At 32.7% G+C, this 20,837-nt stretch overlaps 2 protein-coding genes across 2 annotated transcripts; one reads left to right on the top strand and one right to left on the bottom strand.

Annotated features, from left to right (window-relative positions):
- Positions 1–176: 176 nt before the first annotated feature.
- On the bottom strand, positions 177–19,879 carry Hgsnat (Heparan-alpha-glucosaminide N-acetyltransferase). The gene is made up of 10 exons (XM_090109917.1): positions 19,552–19,879; positions 15,545–15,675; positions 14,410–14,525; positions 8,791–8,947; positions 7,464–7,668; positions 4,459–4,626; positions 3,912–4,033; positions 3,086–3,255; positions 2,467–2,653; positions 177–1,715 (listed from the first exon to the last, which is right to left on the bottom strand). Exons 1-10 carry the CDS (start codon positions 19,741–19,743, stop codon positions 1,421–1,423), a joined length of 1,743 nt encoding a protein of 580 aa, XP_089966043.1. The 5' UTR covers positions 19,744–19,879; the 3' UTR covers positions 177–1,420.
- On the top strand, positions 10,031–12,156 carry LOC149902493 (carboxylesterase 4A-like). Its single transcript, XM_090110111.1, has 3 exons — positions 10,031–10,463; positions 10,635–11,866; positions 11,937–12,156. Exons 1-3 carry the CDS (start codon positions 10,278–10,280, stop codon positions 12,130–12,132), a joined length of 1,614 nt encoding a protein of 537 aa, XP_089966237.1. The 5' UTR covers positions 10,031–10,277; the 3' UTR covers positions 12,133–12,156.
- Positions 19,880–20,837: the final 958 nt, after the last annotated feature.

The raw sequence follows: 20,837 nt of genomic DNA, 5'->3' as shown, positions 1-20,837 counted from the left end.
ACTTTGATCACCTAACCTAACCCTTCTCTCCTTTACCTTCCTGATTATAATTTATGTACTGTGAAGATTTTGATTACTTCAATGTAATTATTAGTCAGATTGAATCTGAATAGGTATCACAAAAAAAAACGTTATTAAAGTGTTGTTGGGATTCATGGGTCAATGAAACAAACATATTGATTTAATTTCTTTATTTCAGGAAGCTTACAAAAGTTTTTAACCAAAACCTATGTAAACAGTACATCCGATTGGGACTAGATTTAACGAATTTAACAACCTTCATATTTTAATTTTACATTTTCATAAAAACTTTCAGTCTTAAAATACTTAAATACATTAATTAATCTTATAATAATTATGATACAAAATGACAAACCTTGTTTATGCATTATAATATAATAACTGCATAATTCATTATATATAATGTTTTTTTATTCATGAGCATTTGTATTCATATTCTATCCATACTTATTGGGGTCAAAATCATTCGTCGATATAATAAAACGGTAAAATATACCATTGTTGAGTTCAATATTTATATTGAAAATACTAAAAAGAATCCTTTTCTATCCAGAAAAAGATGTCATAAGGCACAATGCTTCCAGTTGAGCACCAAAAGCGTAGTTTTAAATAATTCTTACAATTCGAGTAGAATTCGAAATGTTCGTTAAAATCGATTATTTTTCGCTAAATTCCTAACATTAATAGGATTAATCTCATTTCTACATTTGTCTCATAAAACGGGGTAGATATAGTCAAACAATTACAATAGTTTTAAATTCGATTTTCATTATAAGCCGAATTATTTATAATTTTGAAGATGACTCTGGAATTTTATATCCTAAGCAGGAGATATTTATCGTTATAAAACAATTCGGCTTATAATTTACAAGAAAAATGTATAACTGGTGTTGCAAGATTCTCTATAAATTGCACAGAAATTTTGTTTTATTTACTTGCAAGTCCTAGAACCATAAAGGTACAATGTAGGTACATGAATTGACCAAACCGAACATAACCAATGCGGAATGTGGCCCTAAACGCTTATAATAGGCAAATACACAAGAGTAGGAACAAACATTATCTAGGTATTATTTTCTAGTGTTTAATTTTCCGCGAGTATTATACATTTAGAAATTAAAGACTTTTAACGGATTTTAAACGCGATTTATTCATTATATTATTATCAGTCTCCCCGTGACCACGCTCGCTGTAAAGTGTTCGAAACGTCGGGAAAATAATATAATGAATAAATCGAGTTTAAAATCCGTTAAATAGTCTTTAATTTCTAAATTATCTAAGTAGGTATGTAATTATTCAAATGAAAAGTTCATACCCTATCAAAAACGTTCACTTCAGTCCTCACGACACTACATTACATCAGTGTTTTAATCTAGCAACACCAGTCAACCTAACCACATCACAACGTAATAAAAACTTTTTTCTTCGCCATAACATGTGCTATTATCACCCATAGTGCAGTACCCCAAACAGCTTCTACCAATCTAATAGCATGTGTTCTCATAACTGGTATTTTCCAGTGAAAAGGGAACAAATGGGCACATAAAGAATGTCCTATATATAATGCTATTGCGTTTAACCCCGGGGCTCGGAAGGGCCCGCCGGCCCAGAGCCGCCATGCGTCTGTGAATGTGTATGTGATACTGAGGATTGTGAGGGATACTGCTGATGTTGCTAGTACGTAGGACATCGACCTGTGGAATTTGAGGTTATTAGTATATACTATCTTAATATACATATATATCTTAATATATAAATCTCGTGTCACAATGTTTGTCCTCAATGGACTAAACCGCTTAACCGATTATAATAAAATTCGCACACCATATTGTGCAGTTCGATCCAACTTGAGAGATAGGATAGTTTAAACATGTAGGTACCATGGGCGAAGCCGGGGCGGACCGCTAGTAGACAATAAAAGTGTATACAGTAATATGATGTTGTAACAAGTGAAGATCGTAAAATGTAATACGCATGATATGTAATTGTATGCGCATTGCGCATATTGTAAAGTGTTTTATAGTATAGTCAATAGTATATACTGTATTGTATTTTATTGTTATGTTAAGATGTATATTATATTGTGTATTGTAGAGTCGTCTCATGTGCGTGTACTATAAAGTGTAGTGTCATGTGCACTTTCCACAAACTCGGTACCACACCGTGGTCTCTCGAGAATTCTGTTAGTAAGGCAGCAGCTAGTGCCAATGTTAGCGCAGCTGCGAGCCATTGGGATACGCGCTCTTTATGCAAGCAGCACCACGGTCGCGTATTATGTGTCATGATACATGCTAGTGTGGTGTCGTTATGTTTGCTGTAGTGTAGCATCGTATACTTAATGTCATGTTATGTGCGTGTACTATGGAGTGTAATGTAGCACTTTGTATAGTATTGTCATGTCATGTGCGTGTACTGTATAGTGTAGTGTGTCTCATATCTACTTACCACAAGCTCTTATTAATCGGCACAACCCCGTGGTCTCTCGAGAAGCCAGCTAGTAAGGCAGCAGCTAGCGCCAGTGCTAGTGCAGCTGCGAGCCAGCGGGAAACACGAGCTTTGTGCGAGCGCTGTAACACTGCTGTAGCGCCCGCTTGTATACCCGCTAGAGCTTGTACCGCGGATGTTAGACAACCTGTATGTGCAGGAAGACAATGCAATATACGTAATGGATGGGGCTGTACTGCGGACTTATAATAACAGGGTTTTTTTCTTCGTATGGAAATCAGTTATGGGTGGAGCTGAACGCGGACAAGAAAAGTGAGCATGCAAATTAGAAGGAACTTGAAACTTTCAAACATATCTTTCAAGTTGAAAGATATGTATGAGGAACTTCGTCGAATCACAAAATCGTGCAGGGGAACGTTTTCTCTACACAGCACATACCCAACCGCCGACATGAATATGAGAAGAGTAATATATGAGAAGAATACCTATACAACTTTAATGGGAAATACCTTAGTAATTATATATGTACCTCTTCATTATGGTATACAGAGTTATTACTTTTTACAGTCTGTTACTATAGATACAAAGAAGTACCAAATTTCCCTTCCCGAAAACTCACCCAACAGCCCCTCGGGGTCAGTAGCAGGTCCTCCATACACCCTCCTAGCATCACTATGCTGGTACATATGCGATGTCCCCAGTAACAGCCGGTCTATATACCCCGCGGCCCCACCGCTGCACTCGGGGGCAACCCAGTCGTCGTGCTTACCGCCTGGACCGAGGTAACCGCTGCAAGGAGATATTAAATTAAAATTAATAAAAATTGGTTGTCTGTAAAGTCGGTTTACTGACGATAGTTGAACGTGACAACGTCCGATTGTGCTTCTTTGTCGCTCGTTCCGCGCTCTCGCTTGCACTTCAAACCTTACATGGAACGCCTCAGAGCGAGGTAACGCCGCATGAGTCATGTTTTTTCGTGCGTGCAGCCGGCTCTATCGAATTATAAGACGTTGTCACGTCAATAAATAAAATATTTTGTATGCAGTTTTTGATTTTGAGCGAAAGTTGAACTGAGATGGTATAGAATGTAGGTATTTTAGGTAACTTTTGGACACTACAGTCTACAGCGAACATGGTCACGGATAAACCGATCTGATAAGTCTTTTGCCAAGCAGTGGGACACAATAAGCTAACACAACAAATTTATTTTTACAGAAAATATCTAAATTGCGACAATCTTAACAGTACACTGGAGGTACTATGGAGATTATAAAATCAAACCTAATTACTTTCGGTTCATCATCACAATCCGAATTCTACCATGTATTCATGCCTTATATAATAGGTAAGTAGGTATATTTTTTTCCAAGAACTCTATTCAAAAAAAGAAGCTAAAACCTCAACAAAAAGACATTAATTTAATAGATAAATAAAAAATCACTTACGCAGGACAGTTAGGATCGTGTACAATAAACGTAATAGCGCTATGAAGAGCTATGAGCACGGCGGCGAGCACCCAGCACCACATACAAGATAGAATATCCTTTAGCGCTTGTCCACATGCTCCCTGTAAAGATGAAGTTTTACTTACAATGTCGTATTTAAAGGGTAGGTAAATTAATCTAAAATAATGTAGACCTTCAATGAGTGTTTTCAATTTGAATTTATTCCTATACCAGTTTTTGAAAACATAAAATAGTAAAAGGTATAGGCGGATTCGAATTCCTCAAGAAGATTTTTTCGACCGTATCACAGTTTTAAAAGTTCAAAAGCTACTTACCAAGAAATTTTTTAACTGTATTATTGCAATAATGTTTCGCACACTTGTGACAAATTAAATTGTCATCCATAAGCTATTTCATAACGGATAACCCACAGGATAACCGAAATAAACTAATACTTAGGTACTAATTTTAAACTTTTAACTAAGACATTTTAATTAAAGTAATTATAGAAGCAATTTAAGGAATCATATAATTAAGAATTACTTACCCTTGGCGGTGTATAATATTTAGGTGCAGTTAGCGCATAAAAACCGGCAGCAATTAAATATGCGACTGCTAATCGTTGTAATACTCCAAAGATCCTCAATTCACTCAGCATATTAGACCCGTATATTGTGTTCAAGGAAACACCAAGTAGAAACATCATAATGGAACGCTGAAAGAAAATTGTTTATAAAACATAACATGGAAGGTTTGATATTTAGTTCTTACATAAAACTTGGTTATCTATGTTTATTTCATTAATTTAACGTGGAATGTTTAAATTAATTTTAAAACGTGTGGGTAAAAGCACTATTTAGCATAGTTTCAAACAGATTTTGAAAAATCAAAAAGTTTTAAAAATATATTTCAGATGACATTACTTGAAAAAGGTGTATAATGTATTCTGCACCTAGTTATTGTACCGTAAGAATTTTCTCATCTGTAAAAAATGACAAACTATCCGGTTTTAAACCAAAACTACATAATAATATTGTAATAATTTACTGTTTATGTTGCTCATACTTGAGTTGTACCAGTATAGTAGAATATTAAATTATCTGTGGTGAAACAATAAAAATAAAAGTAATTCTTAAGTATTTAAATACTAAGGAAATCCTTGAGGCTGTTCCCGAGAAACAAAACCAAACAAAACCATTTCTCGTTTATTGAATGTGGACAGTGAATGGCAAGACATTTACATCGCTTCAACAATTGAACATATTCATCAATTTGAATTCTTTATCACATGAGGAGTACGATCCCGTTATTATAAATTAACCGTATCGGATTAGAAACTAAACCAGGCCGGCATCCTTTCTTTGGGTCAAGCCAATTACATCGCTAAAGCAGTGCTTATTTACCTTAACTAAATTGTGTTACTTTATAGACACAATATTAGTAGTTCCTTCACTGTACATACTTAAAAGGCTTCAAACCTATGCTTATATTATTATACAAAAATATGGGACATACTTAGTCAAGATTACAAGCAATATGAAATTCTAAATATAGGTACCTACTACCAACAAATATTAAAAGCAAAACGCTTCCTCTGCGTTACATTCCGTTATATAAAATTTAAATGACATTTTATTTATATTTTAGACTTGTTTGCTTGTTTTAAATTTAAAATAGCGTCTGCTCACAAATAATCAGCACATCAAAGGAGGCAGAGAGAGCGTGCACGCGAGTATGGAATTCGCAATGTAACATCTCGAAACACTGCATATTTAATGCATCTTTATAACTAACACACGTACTCGAGGAAATCGGTGATGTAATGTATGAAAGTGGCCTAATGTCCATTATAAACAATGCAATTTAAACGTTCAAATGACGGAAATTAACTATCCTTGACAAAGCATTTTTGCACTGTTGTTGCAGAACAGAATTACTTTTTTTTTAAGTGAAACTTCTTTATCGGGGTTGGAAAAAAATTTAGTGTAACATTTTTTCGTTACGCGTGACATTTTTCCGCTACGCGCCATCTTTTTCTTATCCCTATCACTCGTGATTCGACGTATTTCTGCAAAGTTGCATATAGTAAATTATTTTTTGAAAAATAAGGTCCTATAGAAGTTTCACTTCTTACGTGTGTACACTAGTACACGCTCACATTTTTTTTTTTCGTTTTTAAGTTACAACTTACACTAGGTACCTAATAAGTAATAAGTATAGAGTAATTTTTAAACATTCTAAAGCTCTACATTATTTTTTTGACGATCTTATTGTTCTTTATATTTCACGTCCATAATAGTATTTCATAAATTGAAAATGCGGTTACTCGAATTGAGGACGGGTTCAAAAATGTCCATTGTTAGTAGTACAGTTAAGTTTGACATAACAATACATTTAATTTTTAAAGGTTAAACCAACCGGCGTCTCTTCCTACATTATTGCAAATAAACGACTGGGACTGGTTTGGTCGAACGCAGTCAGCGTTCGGTTAGCTGTTATGTAATTCTTATCAAAGCTTACTTTATGGCAAACATAATTTATTATGCACAACAATTAGTAAATCTGTACAGTGTATTTAATCAATAAACTCTTCACAAAAGCCTATATATATTTGCCATTCCCTTCTAATAATCTCATAAGATAAGTACATAATAATAATTTATAATATTAGGTACATTTACTTAACTACTTAGACTATATATTTAAAAATTCATTTTAAGCACTTTTATGTCAGATTCCATCTAATCTAATTTTACGTCAAAGAGATGCGAACTGTATCTAATGTAGAGGCTAGAGTTATCATCTGTCTGTGATCTACCGATATTATGTAGTTGTTAACTATATCAATCGGCCGATTATGTTTTTAAAGACAGTTGTGATCGTTACATCCATATAAATAATGATAAAATAAAATAAATTTCGAATATATTAGTTATACCTATGATATTTTTTAAATTACTTATTTTAAAAAATAAAATCATACTTAACTAACTGAAAGGTAACATATTTTTTAACTCACTTTACTACTAACAAGCCTTGATTGGAACTTCATTTAATAGAAAGCAACAAGTCTATATAGTAGAAACAGAATTTGCCTTTAATTGCATTTTTGCTTCATAAAGCGTAACGTTTCATGCACAATTTCCTATCCGTAATAACTATAAGATGAATTACATGCTCATTACGTACAAATATGTCGTCATACGAATACATGCGAAAAAATATTTTTGTTAATTCGAATACAAGTTCAAATTTCAGAAAAGCACTTTAGTTCAAGCACTACGCTCTACATTTGCATATAAGAGCGTGTGTGCCGAGCACATGTGCAGAAGTGAAACTTCTTTGGCAAGGTTCAAAGATTAACCAAGATCTATAACGTGGCGGTATTGCCATGACACAACCTTGAAATTTAATTACTGTCATCGCACCTAAAGAAGTTTCACTGAAAAAAAAATTTAGAAGTTTTGAAATGTAACTAACTAAGTACTTCTTTCGCACCTATATTAAACCATTATCCATAACCTAATTAATAAAACAATTAACATTACTCACCCGTACAATATGTATAAATATCTTCCACCTGGGAATGCCCTTAGCGAACGCGCTCTTCACAGAGAGAGGAACACACACGCCCATGATCCACAAAAAGGCGGGAAACACCAAATCCCCGACGGCCAGACCGTTCCACGTCGCGTGTTCTAGCCACCAGTATCCCCCCGCACCATCGTTCACGAATATCATGAAAACTATCGCCATCCTAAAAGATTAATAATTGTACCTATATGTAAATTTACAAGAAGATACCCCGTTGTAGGTTTATAACAAAAATAAAAATCCTCTAATAATATTATGAGAACATAATGTTAGAGCCACCAGTACCCCCCGTGCTGAATATCATGAAAACTATCGCCATGCTAAAATATAGTGTGATGAGATAGAAGTGTCCTAATTCCTAGTGTAGCTTATACAAAGCTTTTACAAAAACCCTCTTATAACATTTGAATCTAATATAATCGTTTTGCTTTGCAGGATTCTGACCAGCCCGCGAGCAAAAAATATTTATGGTGTGGCTTAAATATTTAACATTCTTTGTCCCATCAATATCAAATCAAAACCTTTGTCCTTGGCGTTTTAATATTTAATGAAAAAGGAAATAAATTCGTGTTCCACGAATACAATACAAGCGTCTGATATTCGTGGAACGTATTACGTTTAATAAAATACGTTTTACGTATAAAATTAATAAGTATCTTATGTACAGTCAGTACATAGTACATACTATAGCTGTATCCTTTTCCAACTAACACAAATAAAAGAGACGGAAGTCCTCTCAGACATCGGGACAGGTATAACCCGTATACCCCTTACGCTATTAATATAGGAGTGGTTTTAATTATAGTTGTTTAATTACACATATTGCCCGCTCAGTTGTTAAACGCATAATAGTATGAAACAACCAGTTGTGGATGCAAGTTAGAAACATCACATTTGTTCCGTGGGAACATAAAAAGAAAAACATTCACGCGAGCAATGATATGCTTAATATGGCAACAGCTCTTTTCAATTTTGTATTGATTACTGCTTGAAGTGAATGATTTGCGAGGTATGCATCGCATGCATGCATATTATTGCAGACTTCATCATTGAACCAATATCTAGGTATGCAATAGGAATCATAGTGTTTTTGTTTCTAGATAAAGCATACAATAATATTAATCAGTTACCTATCTAAAATTAATAATAATGAAAAGAAGACATCTAGTAAGTAGTAACACAACAATCTTCTATCTTATCTAATAAAAGCAGCTGCCGTCATATACGTCATAACAACAAAATTTTACGTAATGCTTAACAAGTGTAGAATATCTAAAAGACCAACCCTCTAAATGTATCCAGAGCACGTAACCGTTGTTGTATTGCCAGCTCCTTGTCTCCATACCGAAGCTTTGCAGACCTCCTCACCCTTGACATTATGAGCTTCAATATTCCGTACACCACCCATATTCCGAGTAGTAATCCCAGCAGAAGGAGCAAAGCTGTGACAAAATTAAAAAATTTTAAACGAGCAACAGTTTATTTTATATTGCTCGTGACGCCAATCGAACAACTCAAATTAATTGATCATTACTATTGGTACAGGAAGTAATATTGTTAACACGTTCACTGCGGCACCTAAAATGCCAAACTTACCGTTGTTGCGGCATGTCTTCCATACTTCACATCGGCAAGTTCACCACTGTGCGTCATGAGCCATTTTTATCACATTGCACCTTCTGACTTTGAAGGTTAATAATTTCATGAAATTTCAAGATATTTCAAAATTTTTTTTTTTCAGATAATAGTATATATAGTCTAGTGTATACCGCATAAATAGCTTTTAGTTTGACCCAATAGTTTAAAAGATATGAGGGAAAATGTAAACCCCTGATTTTGTGAAAAATTATTTGCCATCCCGCACTGCGTTGATACGGCATGTTTACAGTGATAGCGATGGGAAACACAGTAAAATAAAACATCGATATCGATATAAATCAATTTTGTATATTTCAGTCTGTTTGTTAACAGATAACGAGATCGTCGATACAAAAAAAAAACACATAAAACATGGCACTTGATAGAGTACAATCAGGAAATTGTTCAGTAACTTTTGTTTTAATGTTTTATATTATTTTCACAACTGTCATCACATTTTTGCATTTATGCTACGAAATAAAGGAAAGTAAAAAAACTAAAGCCTCTAAGGTATCATTGTCATTTAAAAAAACTCAAAAGAAAAGTGCTTGGGTCCTGGTGCATCACTATGCGAGACTGACACGCGGCGCGCTCGCAGTACAGTGCGGCATGAGGTGCTTGTCCATGGCAAAATATTTGACATGCCGCACACAAAAGAAACGGTTTCTTTTCTATGCGTTGTGTCCAATATTTTGCCATACGATTTTTAAACGAAATTGAGTCCTACTTCAAACTGTGATCACAAAAATATATTTGTCTCTTTTCTAGTCATTGATTAACATATAAAAAACCTCGCCGCACCACGGTGAAAACTGCAATTTTGGGCGCCGCACTGTGGTGTAGTCGCTGATGGCCCGATACTGGACATGCCGCAGTGAACGTGTTAATCAAACTAAATCATGCCGATTAAAAACGTAATACCTGAAAAACCCTAACAAATTCCTTTCATTTTTGGGGATTTGTCTTGTATAAAATAATCTTGAATATATCAAACTTCAAGTACATGATAAGTTAGATGAAAACGATATCAATTCATCATCACGTACATTATCACGAAAGAATTCATAGATATTGCATTTTGAAAGTGACTTTCAGCCGGGAATCATTACGGTACATTCATGGATCGTTGAAAATATGGAAATTTTAAGTATAATTTGTGTTTTTAGTTTAATAAGTAATGCGTATTCGGCCCAAGTAAGAGTTGACCCATTAGTGCTAATTGACCAAGGACTTGTAAGAGGCTTAAAATCCAGCGACGCGAACTATTCACAGTTTTTGGGAATACCATATGCGCAAGTGGATTTGGACAATCCTTTTGGAGTGAGTTTTGCATGATATTATTCATTTATGTGTGTTACCGCTAATAAATTCAATATCTAACAATTACTATTGTTTACTATTATCGTATGTTGCTGAGTTACATTTACGTCAGATAAGATAAATATAAATATTATGTAATTCATCTTAATAAAAAAACTAAATATGTTTCAGGCCGCACGTCATCATCCCGGCTTTGATGAAGAAATATTTAACGCATATGACGATTCCATAGTATGTCCGCAAACTGTTAAATCATCAATGCGATCGGATAGTGATGCAAATGAAACTTTAGATTGTTTGCGGTTGAATATCTACGTTCCTACCATAGCTAGTTCACAAAATCCATTGCCAGTATTAGTATGGTTTCACGGGGGTATGTATGTTGTTGGTAGTGCTAATAGTTACGATCCCGAAAATCTAGTGAGACAAGGAATTGTCGTAGTCACAGTTAATTATCGGTTAGGTCCTTATGGATTCATGTGCCTTGACGTACCTAATGTTCCCGGAAATCAAGGTCTAAAAGACCAATATGAAGCTCTTACATGGGTAAGGAGAAATATACGCGCTTTTGGAGGAAATCCCTATAACGTGACCGTTGGAGGGCAAAGTGCAGGTGCAGGGTCCGCTTTACTTCACTTATATTCCAATAAAGACAAACTTTTCAGTAAAGTAATTGCACAAAGTGGTACCCCTCATAAACCTGGATCATTCGTCAACGCAGATATTGATGTCGCTAAAAAATTAGCTTTACACCTTGGATTCAATACCACAGACACATCTGAAGCGTTAGAATTCCTCAAAGGCACACATCACAAATTAGTATCTGGCGCAGCTGCAGATTTGGATTTAAAACTAAGGCCGTGTAAAGAAAGGTCTTTTAGCGGAGTAGAGAACTTCATAGACACGGATCCATTTTCTCTTTCAAATCCAAAGAAAGTTAAAGGGACTCCAATATTAATAGGTCACACTAGCAACGAGTTTCATGGTACTAATGCTAACGAAGATGATGAATATTATAAGTCCAATATATTTTTTGAGACTTTAAAAGAAAGTTTTTATCTAAACAACGAACAAATGGAAGAAGCTGCACTAATTGCTCAACATTTCTACATTGGTGACGAACCAATTTCAAGAGATTTATCATTTGAATTAGATAATTTTTCAACCGATTTTCTTATGAAACATCCCGTAGAACGCACTACTACTAACTTACTAAAAGAAAATGCGAAACCAGTGTACCAATATGAATTTAGTTATGTTGGAGATAGTGAGAAAGATGACGCCGTACACAACGAAGAATTAAAATATATTTTCAATTTCGGTGGTACAGTGGAAGCTAATGAGAAAAATAAATTGCTTATTGCACGAATTACAAAAATGTGGGCCAATTTTGTAAAATATGGGTAGGAAGTTTTTGTTTATTTTTCTCCTATAATGTGTACTTTAATATTAATAAATATTATTGTTTTTCAGTGATCCAACGCCTGTGGTTGACGATATATTGCCTTTCAAGTGGAAGTCGGCAGGAAAGGATTATCGACCTTACATGATTATTGATGCTGATCTAAAACTTGAGTATCGAATAAACAAGGAGAGCATGGCTTTCTGGGATCTCTTTTATAAAGCCTACGGGCATTATAACATTTACACCAGAGATTGCAGCTTTTAAATGTCTTGATTGTCATTATAACTGAATTTATTATATAATGTAAATACGATATATATAAAATATATGTAAATAAATGCATTTTTTTTGTTTACGTTGATTTATTTGAACATAAAAAAGTTATTAATACAAACATAATGTTCTGTGTAAACGCTAAATTCGTTGCCAATATTGGTAACGGAAGTAAAGTGAAATTCCTCATGTTTACCAACATTCCAAGACACCAGAATGCATGAGACATTTACAGTAGGTACAGAATCGTAAGAAATAATTGAGCAGTTAAAATATCCTGTCAACAACCGTAGGCTGGCAGCGGATAAAGTTCATCAAATCGTTGAACCCGAGGTTGGAAGAATTCAATACAGGATCTCCGCCTACATAACAAGATGATCATCGTTATTGTTTAATTGACAAGAGTTCCGAGACGATGTTATTTCTTTCTTATTACTTATTTAAAAATTGGTAAAGCCAGAATAAAGATATGCTTAAATTAATTGAGGAGATATATGCTTAAATATTATGTTTCTTATTATCGTTATTTCGATCGATAGAATCACTAGAGTATTATGTAATTTTATCGATACGATGTACCTACATTTAGAATTGATTCAGCCGCAAAAGATGCCTTCTAATAAAATCATATACAAATAGATTATTTATATTATAAATAACTAACATCGTCTCGGAAAGGAAAAAAAGAAAATGTTAGTGTTATCTACAAATAAAATACAAATAATATTTGTATTATATTTGTAACACTAACATTTTTATCAATAATAAAACTTTCAATATCATTACAATACAAATAAAGGTCGATTTAACATAAACCACAACTTTCGCTATTTCCAATACGTGAATCTGTTACGCTAAAATTTCTTAATTTTCTCTGTCCCTAAGTGCGTGACGAGTGACGACGCGGTTGTGATCGCATTTTACTCAAGTCTCAACAATCATTATTTTTAACTGCATCATTGTAATCTTTGCACACGATAAATCTTGTGTCTGAGTTTCTGTACTGTGTTTTGTGGATTTCATAAAGCACAAGTAGGTCACTTATTGAACAACTCGTAATAATCGTCATCTCATCTAGAACTAGGTAATGTCATCTCATCTAGAACTAGGATAACTGAGGAAATGCGATTTTATAACCGTAAAAGTTTATTACTCCACAAAGTTATTTTTTATAAATATGCATATCAATTAAAAATAAAGAAAGAAAGAACTCACCAGAAAGAATTACATTTTAAAATAAGGCAGATAGCGTGAACTTTCGATTGATTATGAAATATTTTGATTTTATATTATAGTATAAAAATAATTAATAAATTGAAATTTGATATTAAATAAATAGGTTATAATATCTAAATAAAGCAGACCTAATGAATACCTACTCGCGTATTGAAATAAAAGCTTTAAGTTGAAAGCACTGACCTCCATAATTTGCATACAGGAATACATTACGATTCAATAATATTATATTATAATAACTCGACCAGATGGCACTGTCCCACTGATCTTGAAACATATTAAGATATTTATATTTTTGTCATTGACTATGGCTTTGTAACAAATGTAATATTAGAATGAGCTAAATTGGATTTTATAATAAATATGCGAATTAAAGAAGTGAGTTAACTGGTATAGTCCTATTTTTTCCATATCGTTTAGTTTGTAATTTTAGTGTTTCTTTTTTCACTCTTTCTTTTTCTGCACTAAAATTATAAACTAAACATCACTACATAATATACCATTCATTTTTTTTTAAGTCTGAAGAGTCACATAGTAATTAGTAATTCCAAAAACAGCACGAAAGTCGGAAACAATGCAAAGTTATCATTATTGTAAATTATAAGAAATATTTAAACAATGTGAAGCCCAAGCATGAATCATGTTGACTAACGCAAAATATTATTCCATGTGATGTGTATTCTAACAGTAGTGCACTAAAAGTTGAGATTATAGATAAAATAAAATTGCCATCAATTGTTGAAGCAGGTCAAGAGCGAGATAACGTCTTCGGATATCATGTTAAATCTAGACAAGGGCGAAATTGAATATTTTTGTGTCAAGGGTCTCTTGAGGACAACGGAATCAATTTTATTATTGTGAATTTGCATTTTACAATCGTTACTTCTAAAGATGGTGAGGATTACACATATTGTATAAGCAAAATGTATGTTTATGTCGAAAGCCATTTTGCAAATTTATTAACAATTTATTTATATGGTTTTGAAATTTGGGTAAACATGAATTAGGTACATAATAAATAAATATACTTACGCATATAAATATCGACTGGTTCCCTTGTGGTTCGCACATCACAGCCTTCGCCGGTTACATTCAAAGTGTAAACACCAAATTCTCCCAAATATGGCCTTAATTGACAAATCAATCCCCTACAATAAAACAAAATAATTGAAATAAAGGTAACATAGCAAATATTATATCAAAAATTTGATAAAACTTCGTATCATAAAATAATATCGGTTTGCGACTGCATACATTTTAGTATTCGTTTTGGCGCGCTCTACAATTTAAATTGAGAACGTTGCATCACATTCCATTTTGTTTTTTTTTTTGCCAACCAGACAATAACAAAATCAAAATGTCAATAAAGGTCTCATTTGCATTCTATTGTTCTGGAGTTGATTGAATATTATATTTCATATCTTTAAGTATTGTGTCCATAGTTTTAAGTATTGTGTTTATATAAATCGAGTGGAATACACAGTGTAATTGAAGGTATGGATAAATAAAGATTTTTATTTATTATTTATTATTTATTTATTATTTGGATTGATGCCGGTATAGGCTAGGTTATTAGAAAAAGAAAAAAATAATGATGTTAATCAAGATTGACAAATGTGAACAGTGAAACACTGACCGTAGGAATACTGAGAATATTTGATGTGAAAACTCAATAAAAATTCTTCATCAGTAAACAAGTCCCATTAAACTGTATTTCTAGATTGTAAAATGTCTATGAGAACTGTCAACCTAGAAATGGAAAAATTGCGAAACATGTTTCGAAGTCGGTACGTTTCTTATTTTTTCCCCGCGTAATGTTAATAAGAAGTAAGAATATTCTGAATGTGACTTTCTAGTTACACTGCGAACCTTACAAAATAAACTTCATAGCACAATTAATGTAGCTTTTGTCTTTTTTGCTTTTAGTACCCTTTTAGTACCTATATTTTAAAGTGCTTAATTTACCTATTGGTTTACACATATGCCTACTTTTGAAAGTGGGTCCTATTTGTTCATAATTTTGAGAAAGGTCGCATACACGATAGCATTATGAGTCGACTCTATACATATGGTATGAAAGTACCATGTAGATTTCTATGGAAGGTACAAAGTGTACAAAGTCGACTCGTAACTAGGTATATTTATATGTAGTATAAACATAACTTACGATGTATTCCGAACACTCATATAATCTTCAGAAGTGTCCATGTAGACCCTCCATGTAACGCGCTTTGCGGTATCCACGACCCACCAGCTTTCAAATCCGGCTGATATTGACTTCTGCAGCTCGAAGGGACACTATAAATTTGTAACAAAGACTTAGAATTAAAATTAAATTAAAGACCTCTAAAAATATAGAGACCGATAAACACATTTATTAAAAAAAAACTCTTTTAAAAATACTCGATCACATCTATGCTACATTTTTAAAAAGTATGTTCTAAAAAAACAGATTTTTATTTTCCTTTATAAATAAATATGATCTAACGATTTCAGATGATATGTTTCATCGTGCCATCGACCATCGTGCATCCAATGTATTTTATAATATGCTACAAAAGGATTTGCTAAAACATTGCGTGGTTTCTCAGAGATTTGGCATTTGGTATCGAGAAGAAAGGTGTAATTATGTAAGAGTGTCTCGAAAAGGCGCGGTATTCGCGACCAGACTCAAAACGAGTTACGGTTTTACCGCCAAATCGAACAGCAAAAACTGTAAGAAAATATTACACTGCCTCGAAATTGCATAAGATGATGTGCACAATATTACGACAAATAAGGATCTGGACGAGTTGAAATTCTTACGAATTTACAAATTTAATTATATCACGTCATACAATAATAGATACAAAACATAAAAGACATAAAACTGGAGCGAATAGGGATAACTAACCCTAATTTACAGTAAATAGATAACATATCACCTATAGATATTAATTTATTATTATACTCACTTATACTAGATGATCTAAAATTTACTAGTAAGTTTTTGGTAGAGCCAAGAGCCATCTGTTATAGGTTATAGGTCAATTGTTAATTATTTAGACAATATGACATACGGATTTATTATAAGACATGTATATTATTTAAATAGTGAAATACATTTATAATATTGTTTACAAATAGTAGGTATTCATTGTTATATATTTATTAATGATCTACCAGCATAAATAAATAAAATAACAAATATTAGTCAATATTTCACAGCAAACTATTCCACAATTCCAATTTCTCTACACACGCTCGCGTGATCAAAATATTTGACACACATAGCTACTAATAATTACATCTCTTACACTAGTCATCGCGTAAATGAAATCAGAACAGTGATGAAAAAGTATACACAAACATTAATTCACTATTTTAATAATTGGACCATTGTCGATCAACTAAATTCGGAAGGAAACTATCTAGGTATCCTAGGTATAGAAATATGTCAATATACGACCTGTTATTAAAAACTTAGCTGCTTATTCCTATAATATAATTAATTCTTATTCTTATTAATTATTATAATTATTTAAGATAACTCAGTTGACTTTGTAGAAAATCGTCTTCAAATAATTTTAATTTAAGTAGGTACCTTATTTTAAACGCCTTTGTTTTCAACAATAATGAAACATAATGTTTATAAGATAGATAGATATAAGAAGATAATTAGAAATGTTTATTGAGGGGAATACGTGATTTCCCCGGAAAATCCCTTCGACACGTCATCGGCTCCATCAATCAAAGGGTCAACGCACTTCATTATGTGATAATGTGATACGCAGATAAAAAATAAAAAGCTGCCCTTCAAGCAGCATATTTTTAGCATATCATTGAAGTATAATGTATGTATAGTCATTTTATCAATAATTGAATATAAAAAACAGAATCGTCAATTTGAATGACTCATTAAATTGTAGAGCATACACATAGTACTAGTAGTAAACAGACATTGCAGTTTCACGCATTCGTGAACCAAATAAAATGACAATATCTTTGTTAATAAGAACTTACTTAGAATATTTAAATAGATAATAAGTACTTTCAAAATAATGCACGCGACTTGAAGGTTATTTGAGAAATCGCGCGTGTTATGTACAAGTGTAACAGGACGTGGTTGGTTCATAATTTAGCAATTAACTTAGTATTTTAACTGCACATTGTAAATCATCAATGATCATCAGTGTGAATTGAGAAAACTGATTACGTTCCTATTAGCCTTAATGTGGCTAATTTTCAAATTTATAACGCCTCCAAACAATTTGTTAAAAGTTGAAATTAATAATATTGTGCATTATATAGGTTCACAAATCACACGGTATTATAAACATAACCCGTTGGTAGTTATTATTACAATAAAACTCTTCTGATTTTATTTACGCATCGACGGTGTTGACGACTTGATGATAATTATTAGTTATAGAGTTTAAAAGTCTGTGTGTAATAATGTGCGTATGGAATATGTTATCCATAAAAAACGAAAGTTGTTTACTAAAATAACAATAAATGTTTGTTTAGTTTATGTATATCCAAAAATACGGAAGCCGTAAAAATTCACTTGAATGTTGATATGCAGTGTCGCTTAGAATATATGGAAATTAATAGCCCATTACCATTACGCTTTTGTTGGGTAGGAAATAAAGAGTGATTTCGTAATAAGACGTAATTTATTATACAACAGTTGTATTTAGAAAGAGAAATAGAAAGAGAATGTTATTCAGAAGTGGAGAGAGCAACAGGTACGAGCCATGATTTAACAATTACCCAATGCATTTTATTCTGTGCATTCTTAAAAACATTGCTTTTTCAGATTAAATGAAAGTGGGACAACTGCCCCAGAATCCCTGTTTCAAATCTCGTTTTATATTATAATAAACCTATAGTTTGGACTGGCTCCAATTCATTACTTTAATATTTTTTTACTCTACCTTTGTTATATTAAAGATAGTATTGTATACTTACGTAGTATATTATTATTAGTCTGTGATAGTATTAAAGATAGTATACATTAAATCAAACGAATCGATTTGTTAATTTTTCAAGATTTCAGTGCTAATATACTAACGACTTCATAGTTTATACCTAGCTAGACTATATAATATATTGATTTTAATATTAAACATATGTATTGAATATCATTGTGTATTGAAATGTTTAAGTTTAAACGGTTGAAGGTTAACGCTAAATTCGTGACTGTAATTATACAAATTGGTCGTAACTGAAATATGTAGGTACTATTCTTTCCAAACCAATCATCTTTTTCATGATGAAAGAAAATAAAAATTGTAAATGCAATAGTTGTTAATGTCTCTACTTAGGTGTATAAATTCAAACGATTAACGAATAACCCATCAATAATCATTAAAAAGGATGTAATTCATAACATATCAGAAATTTTATATGCATGTAAGTTATTGTAATTTTAATTTTCCTTAAAAAAATAACGTGACATCGTTTATTTATATAACTTATATGGGTTTCTATATCTTCTTATATATAAAAATGAATCGCAAAATGTGTTGGTAAGCGCATAACTCGAGAACGGCTGAACCGATTTCGTTAATTCTTTTTTTATTATATTCCTTGAAGTACGAGGATGGTTCTTATGTAAAGAAAACGTAAACATGTACCACGGGCGAAGCCGGGGCGGACCGCTAGTTTATAATAATATTCTATGATATTTATGACCTCTATAAAATATTCATATCATTAGGTAGATAATTCGTATCTACTTATAATATTATATGAAAAAAGAAACTGGATTTGAAAAAATGCACCTTATTTAAATTATAACTTCAACGAAATTAGTTCTCCGGACATGAGTACAAGTAAACTGGTAGAGCGCGTCTTGTCTTAATTATTTATATCTAAGCTTTTAGAACCATTTCTCAATAGTCACAAATAATGATTCACTTCAAAATATGTACAAACAAAGACACTTCGATACAGTTGAAAAGTACCGAGATTAGTAAAGTGTTTACATCTATTTTCAAACGAAGGACGCAGGTTCATAAACCTGTCAATAGATTTTATGGGTGTTTACCACTCATGTTTTATTAGTTAATACGTATCACATCAATTACTGGTAATGTTTTACTCCAAGCAGAAATACTATTTCCTAATTCTTATTCTAAAGTTTTTTACTTGCTCTAAAAATAAGTACTTATCCTAAAGTTTCCGACTTACTCTAAAACAATCATCAGAAACGCTGTACACAGCGACGTTCCTATCAGCCTCCCCGACCACATACGCTTGATCCATCATCAGGGAGCTGATATTAAGCCCCTGGAACTCCTCCACGCCGGGGTCCTCCAGCCACGACCGCACCACATCCTTATACCACTGCCAGGTATCGTTCACAGCCGCTGATTCATTCATTGTCGCACTTTAACTATACGCGATGTAAGTCTTTATGAACACATTTCGCATATGAGCGTCTAGGCGACGAGAGAAGCGGACTTGCACTGCCGGTAAAACCGGTGTCCGTCGCACGCCGCATCGAGACTCATGAGCCAAGACTAGGCTTTCTACGCGTAAAATATCCGCAAACAGAATGCGTTTACGCGCTTGTTACGTTTCCCAGCCGTGGAAATCGATTGATTAAATCAACTGTGTCTTTGGAATTGCACATATGAAATGCTTGGCTAGAGCTTTGTTTGATCGGGTCGGTGTATGAGTATTTTGATCACAGTCATCTTATATTAGGACAGTTTAATAGGTACTATATGCCAAAGTAACACAAACTGACTACCTATATCTCAAAAAGTTCTGAACCGATTTATCTTTTATTTGGTAGAAAATTTACAATGACTTGTCTGAAAGTCCATAAAATTTTAATGCCAAGTCGTTTTATCCGTCTTTAGTCCAAAAAATTTTTTTTGTAATTGATCCTTGCACTTGACCAGCCGTGTTCAATAATTCTGCACAAATATTTTCATGCGTGATGCTAAAAAATTAAAAAAAAATATTCACTGTTATAATTACGTATGTAATACGTAAATATGTAATTGTATAAACCTTGATTATCTAATATTCAAAATTACAAAGTATAATATTATTACATAACTAAAATTTACATTCATTTATAATGTTTATTCATAGGTAAGTTAGGTACATAATTATTAATTATAATAACACACTTTATATTAGATAATTAATTAATTATTCAGTTTAATAATTAAAACGATTATAATGACTCAGATAAGAGTCATAAATAAATAAAATATATCTTTATCTATATAAAAATATTTTCTTACAAAAAAAAATTGCCAAGTGGAGTGGGAGCGACTAGCGATCAGCTTAGGATGGTAACTTTAATTTTTATTACCAATAGGCAATATAGTTTTCAAATAATTTAACTTCAAACCTACCTGGTTTTGTGCCCTTTATCAGTACTTAATTAATTTTTTAGCATAAATTGATCAGTTAGGTTAGTTACGAGAAAGTATATCTAAACAGGATAACAACATTGA

This window comes from Colias eurytheme, chromosome 15, assembly GCF_061535395.1.
Source record: "Colias eurytheme isolate Ceu_HAF_F1 chromosome 15, ilColEury1 Martin Lab GWU primary, whole genome shotgun sequence".
In the NCBI taxonomy this organism is placed as follows: domain Eukaryota; kingdom Metazoa; phylum Arthropoda; class Insecta; order Lepidoptera; family Pieridae; genus Colias; species Colias eurytheme.
Note: the sequence above shows the minus strand (reverse complement) of the source record. Positions and strands in the feature narration are given on the sequence as shown.

Coding starts and splice junctions, on each gene's coding strand:
- LOC149902493 (XM_090110111.1), top strand. CDS start 10,278: ATGGAAATTTTAAGTATAATTTGTGTTTTTAGTTTAATAAGTAATGCG. Junction 10,464..10,634: donor ATTTGGACAATCCTTTTGGA/GTGAGTTTTGCA, acceptor AATATGTTTCAG/GCCGCACGTCATCATCCCGG. Junction 11,867..11,936: donor GCCAATTTTGTAAAATATGG/GTAGGAAGTTTT, acceptor ATTGTTTTTCAG/TGATCCAACGCCTGTGGTTG.
- Hgsnat (XM_090109917.1), bottom strand. CDS start 19,743: ATGAATGAATCAGCGGCTGTGAACGATACCTGGCAGTGGTATAAGGAT. Junction 3,256..3,911: donor CACGATCCTAACTGTCCTGC/GTAAGTGATTTT, acceptor ATCTCCTTGCAG/CGGTTACCTCGGTCCAGGCG. Junction 1,716..2,466: donor CCGATTAATAAGAGCTTGTG/GTAAGTAGATAT, acceptor CAAATTCCACAG/GTCGATGTCCTACGTACTAG.